General features: G+C 64.6%; 3 protein-coding genes across 3 annotated transcripts; 2 read left to right on the forward strand and 1 right to left on the reverse strand.

The window, feature by feature from the left end:
* Window positions 1–1,334: 1,334 nt before the first annotated feature.
* EMIHUDRAFT_458613 (hypothetical protein) lies at window positions 1,335–2,201 on the forward strand. Its single transcript, XM_005772588.1, has 2 exons — window positions 1,335–1,584; window positions 1,711–2,201. Exons 1-2 carry the CDS (start codon window positions 1,342–1,344, stop codon window positions 2,005–2,007), a joined length of 540 nt encoding a protein of 179 aa, XP_005772645.1. The 5' UTR covers window positions 1,335–1,341; the 3' UTR covers window positions 2,008–2,201.
* Window positions 2,202–2,910: 709 nt separating this feature from the next.
* Window positions 2,911–3,423, forward strand: EMIHUDRAFT_117718 (hypothetical protein; the record flags this gene model as incomplete). Its single annotated transcript, XM_005772589.1, has 1 exon — window positions 2,911–3,423. One exon carries the CDS (start codon window positions 2,911–2,913, stop codon window positions 3,421–3,423), a length of 513 nt encoding a protein of 170 aa, XP_005772646.1.
* A 627-nt stretch (window positions 3,424–4,050) lies between these two features.
* On the reverse strand, window positions 4,051–5,310 carry EMIHUDRAFT_242318 (hypothetical protein; the record flags this gene model as incomplete). The annotated part of the gene is made up of 5 exons (XM_005772590.1): window positions 4,051–4,524; window positions 4,602–4,649; window positions 4,723–4,896; window positions 4,988–5,110; window positions 5,257–5,310. The coding sequence occupies 5 exons, from the start codon at window positions 5,308–5,310 to the stop codon at window positions 4,051–4,053; spliced, it is 873 nt and encodes a 290-aa protein (XP_005772647.1).
* Between the last annotated feature and the right edge of the window lie 337 nt (window positions 5,311–5,647).

Here is a 5,647-nt window from a genome sequence, read left to right on the forward strand (position 1 = left end):
GCACAACATCCCGCTTCATCTCGCCTCCTAGTCTCGCCTCATCTCGCCTCATCTCGCCTCACCTCGCTTCATCTCGCCTCACCTCGCTTCATCTCGCCTCACCTCGCCTCATCTCGCCTCACACCTCGCCTCATCTCGCCTCACCCGCTCGCCTCATCTCGCCTCACCTCGCCTCATCTCGCCGAGGTACACCTCGCCTCATCTCGCCTCATCTCGCCTCACCTCGCCTCATCTCGCCTCATCTCGCCTCATCTCGCCTCATCTCGCCTCATCTCGCCACTCGCCTCATCTCGCCTCATCTCGCCTCACCTCGCCTCATCTCGCCTCATCTCGCCTCATCTCGCCTCACCTCGCCTCATCTCGCCTCATCTCGCCGCATCGCCCCTCACCTCGCCTCACCTCGCCTCATCTCGCCTCATCTCGCCCCACATTTTTTTCTTTTCTAGACCACTCCGAGACCGACCCAAGACCGACCCGAGACCCGAGATCGACCCGAGATCGACCCGAGATCGACCCGAGATCGACCCGAGATCGACTCGAGATCGACCCGAGATCGACCCGAGATCGACCCGAGATCGGCACGAGCGATCAACCCAACAATGCCCCAGAGCCCCCTCCGGGGGGACCCCCCCTCACCCCGAGTGTCCGTGTCCTTCGCGAGTCACCGATGGGGAGCGGGGGGGGGTGCGAGATGCACAGGGGAGGCTGGGGAGGGGGGGGTCCACTCTGAAGACTGCCGACCGCGGGGGGGTTTTGTCCCACAGGGTTTTACCCTCCGCGTGAGGATCGGCGCGGCGAGGGGGTAGGTTCGAATTCGCCGCGCAACATTTCACCCCCACAGGACCCCGCCCACCCCCCCTCATGGTCCCACCTAGTACCCCAATGAGCCTTCGCACCCCCTCCTTGCGCAGTGTCCCCCACTATGTGTCGCCGTTATCGGGGCACGCTATCCTGTGTAGTCAGGGCAAGTGGGTCAGCATCTCCTCGCCATGCGAAGGGGCGGCGGGCGGGACCGGCCGCGTGTCGGGAATGCCGACGTTTCATGCCACCTTTTGAGGACTTCGACCATCCGCCCGCGCCTCTTTCCCCCGCCAGTAGGCTCGGCGCTCCGGTCTTATCTTGCGTCCCATTTGCGTTGCTGCCTGGAGCTCTCCGGGTTCTCCATCCATTCGAAGACCCGCGCCTCTCACCTTGTGTGTGAGTGTGAGAGAGATTTAAACCAACTCTCCTTCGTTTGTGTACGCAATAGATGAGGAGATTCACCCTTAGGATTCTTTGCCGTCGTCCCTGGGCAGGGGCGATTGTGAACGGCGTGTCGTCTCATCAACGAACCGCCACCTAATGTTGCTGAGGATCCTCCTCGTCTCCCTCGCCGTCGCCCAGGCAAAGGACGTGCCGAACGGCCACGAGATCGAGGCGCCCGGCCTCGCAAGCAGCCAGACCAGTTGGGTCGACCTCACCCGCAAAATCACAATGGTGATGAAGAACGGTGCCGGCGACGACCACGTCGCGCTCGCGGTCACAGGCCACCGCCGCAAGCTGGACCATGACGAATGCGCCGATGGCTCGTCGGTTTTGGACTATGTGAGTCCCGGCGTACGGCCCTCCCTGCACGCGCGCCGGCGCTCGGCCTCCCCCTCTAAGTTGACTCTCACCTCGGCAAAACTCCCGTACGCGACTCTTACTCCTGCACCGCCTCCCCATCGGTAGAACCACGGCTCCTGCGGGATCTTCTGGAAGAAGTCGCACTGCTGGTATGAATTCGCCGACACGCCTAAGGCGAACGATCCCATGCTCGCCTACCTTCGTGACGAAGAAGTGTGCCTTTCACCGTTCTGGGCGAACGCGAACGACGTTTGCTGCGTCACCGACACCGGCGCGGTCGTGGGAGCAGCCGTCGGCGGTGCCGTGGGCCTTCTCCTCGTCGTGGGCGCCATCCTCTACTGCTCCATCTTCCTCGCATGCTGCGCATGCTGCCCGTGCAACAAGAAGAAGGGCCAGGCCTAGTAAGGGCCAGAGGGCGAAGGCTCTTTCTGCATGTCAGCAGCGGGTCGCGCTTAACCCCACGAGAGAGATACTGTTCGCGGTGTTGTGGCGTTGCCAGGGGAAGGGCCACGGTCTAGCTTGGTCATCGCACGGCTCGGCCCGGAATGAATCTTGAATGTTGACGGCAGGGATGACCAGAAAGAAAGAAAGAAAACAGAAACGCCAGAAAGAAAGAAAACAGAGAACCCAGTGCAGGCGCTCCTTATTTTTTTTTTTGAGCTTAGCCTTCGATGTTATGAAAACAAACGCAAGGCGGACATGGCATATCGCTCTCGGGCTCACGGACATCCCTCACACCCGCCGCACACCCGCCGCCCCCGCGCGCGCCCCACCCCGGCCGGGAGAAAGGGGAGTGACAGTTTGGGATTGCAAGCCCGAGTATGTTGAGTCCTGGCTCAACAACGCAGATAACAAGAGGGGGTGGTCCGGCTCACAGGTCCGGCTCACGCGCCTCGAGCTCGCCAATCTACCGCACTGAACACTTCCGCCCCCTCGCTCCCAACCCACCCACCTCGCCGACCGCAGAACCGCGCGATCTCGGGCGATCTCGGGCCGCGCCGCGCGATCTCGGGCGATCTCGCGCTATCTCGGAGCTCCACGCCACGCCGCCCCCCCCCCCCCCCACCTCACCCACCGCCGCGCCGCGCCATCTCGGGCGATCTCGGAGCGTCGCTCGCGCGGCGTCACACCTGCTCAAAAAAAAAGGAAGGGCCTGGTTGGAGCCACGGGGCTCACGAGGACGTGCTCGCTCGGTTCTCGCCGCCTCGCCCTGCGCCACTTGGGCCGGTGAGGCGGCGCCCCGCGCGGCGCGTCATTTTTTTTGGTGCCAACGCTGTTCCTTTGCGCTTTACGCCTCCGCAGTCGATGCATCTCGTTTGCCTCGCGCTCGCCTTCTCGCCGATACTGCCAGTGACAGTAGTAGCGCCGCGCTGCGCTGCTCCGCGGGCTGGGCTGCTCGACAACATAGTCGTCGGCCTCTCCGACAGCGTCTCGGGTGCTTTTGGCGGGAAGGCGATGGGCAAGGTCATGGGCTACTCGAAAGACGACCGACTCGCGAGGGCGTCGCACATCCTGCTGTCCTTCGACGCCTACCCGGAGGGGAGCTCGCCCGACTCCGAGGCGATGGCGAACGGGCTAAAGGCAAAGATCGAAGGCGGCGACTTCACGTTTGAGTTTGCGGCGGAGAAGTTCTCCGCCTGCCAGTCGGCCGAGCGCGGTGGCGACCTGGGCGAGTTCAAGCGCGGCGCCATGGTGCCGGCGTTCGACGAGGCCGTCTTCAAAGTCGTGGAGGACGAGCCGCTCGGCACGATCTTAGGCCCGGTCAAGACGCAGTTCGGCCATCACTTGATCAAGGTGGTGCAGCGGGGAGAGCCATGAGGCGGGTGTCGCGGGACCGGCCGAGCGCTTGGATTGCATTCGGAGCAGGAGAGCAGTCGTGGCTTCGTTTGGATGCACAACGCGTTGAGAAGGCGGTGCGCTAGCCGGCGGCTCTCGCGGCAAATTCCCACCTTTCTCATCGCCCGCTCTGCGCGTCTGCGGCATGCTCAACCCTACAGTAGCTCTGCCCCACCCCCATGGCATGTTCTGTACCGCCGGCGCGCTCCGCATGTCTGAGAGAGATAACATGATCTCTACCCCGTGCCGCACAACTCTGTACAGTCATCCAGTACGCTCTCTCTCACTCTCTTGTTTGTGCTTGCACCCCGCTCCACTGGCACTGCCGCACTGCTCTGCAATGTGCAAAGCCGTACAGTCTACAGATCCGTCGGTGTACTAAATGTGACGCTCCACAGTGTCCAGAACTGACTTTTGATTACACAACACACACACACGTCACACCCTTGTTTCGTACGCTCGTAGATCGTACATATCTCGTACTTCGTACATGAGCATCACAACCCATCTCCCCCATCAACTCCATGAACCATATCATGCGACACCGGTACAGGCACGGTACGGCTCGCTGTGGTAGGGCACCGGGGCACCGCACGCCTCTAATATGCGTCACGACGACAGGTTGGGCACCACCTCTATGACAGTGAAGTTGCACGCGCCCACCAGCAGCGTCTGCCGCTTGTCGGTGGGCTGGACGTACGTCAGCGGCGGGAAGAGCACCTCCGCCTCGCGCGGGAAGGCGGAGACCCACTGCAGCGACGCGCCGCGCACGAGCGAGTTGTCGACGCGGATCTTGAAGAGCAGCGTGCCCGACGAGGCGCCGTAGCGCGCCGCGACGGTCATGTCGGTGGTCGCGGACATGGGCGCGAGCTCGGTGCCGCCGGTGCGGTTGTCGATGAAGTCGCTCGAGAGCTGCATGTTGCGCATGCCCCTCCAGAGGTCCTCGGTCTCGGTCGCCGTCGTCGAGTCGGCGTGCACCGCGCGCAGCTTGCGCACGGCCTCCGAGATGAACCAAGTGGTGCGCGCCAGCGGGTGCGGACCTTCCGGCTTGCGGAGCGGGCCGTTGATGTGCCGGTACGCCGCCTGCGGGGAGGGCTCCGGGAAGGGTCCGAGAAAGCTCCACGGCGGCTGAGAACGCCGGGACTCCGCGGCTGAGGCACCGTCGTGTACAGCCGCAATGCGACGACGTGCGGCTCGTCGAGCATCGCCTTTTACCCGAGATTGCCCGAGATTACCCGAGATTGATTGCCCGAGATTGCCCGAGATTGCCCGAGATACGACGTGCGGCTCGTCGAGCATCGCCTTTTGCGCGTCGGCGTGCGCGACGAAGTCGGCGAGCCGCTCGCCGCTGCGGCCGGCGTCGCGCGTGCCGTTGGGGTACTCCTTCTCCGAGGCCGGGTCGTGCAAGATGTACTGCAGCATCGACAGCGCCTCGGCGTCGCCCAGCGCGCGCACCTCGACGCAGCAGCGGAAGCCGTCGCACCCCGAGAGTACCCGAGATTACCCGAGATTGCGCGAGATTGCGCGAGACTGCGCGAGATCGCACCTCCTCCTCGATGGCGGCGGTGCCCATCGCGACGCCCTGCCGGATGTGCTCCTCGCTCACGCGCATGTAGTGCTGCAGGCCGTGCGCCGCCTCGAGCAGCGTGCCGGTCACCAAGTCGGATGCCTGCTCACAGACGCGCCGCCGTTGGCTCGCGACGCCCCCCCCGCTTTTGAAAGCGGCCGGCGGCGTGGCGCGAGGGTCGCCGAGCTGCTGAAGCGGCTCTCGAGCGGCGTCTGGCTCGCGCCCTCGGCGGCGGTCGCTTTCGCCACCTCACGCATCACCTTGCGGATCTCGCCCCGGTCGAGCAGCTCGTCGCCTATCATCTCGAGGGATCTCGGGGTGAACCTCGGGCAATCTCGCGTGATCTCGGGCCGTCTCGGGCGGGGCGCGGCGCCCTCGACCGCCGCAACCGCGGCGGGCAGCCGCCCCCGCTCCTCCGGGGGCACCGCCCCCAACGTCCAGTACGACGCACTGCAACGGCTTGGCAACGTTCCACCCCTCCCTGGAAAGCTCCGGTCCGGCGGCCCGAGGTGGGCGAGAAAGCCACCCCTCCGGGTAGCCACGCGCACCCTCGTCCAACCGCTGCGCCTTTCTGCGGCGCCGCCTACCCGATCACGGGCATGGCCCGGTTTGCCACCCGCCGACAAAGACTCAAACCCC

This window comes from Emiliania huxleyi, assembly GCF_000372725.1.
Source record: "Emiliania huxleyi CCMP1516 unplaced genomic scaffold EMIHUscaffold_356, whole genome shotgun sequence".
NCBI classification, from domain to species: domain Eukaryota; phylum Haptophyta; order Isochrysidales; family Noelaerhabdaceae; genus Emiliania; species Emiliania huxleyi.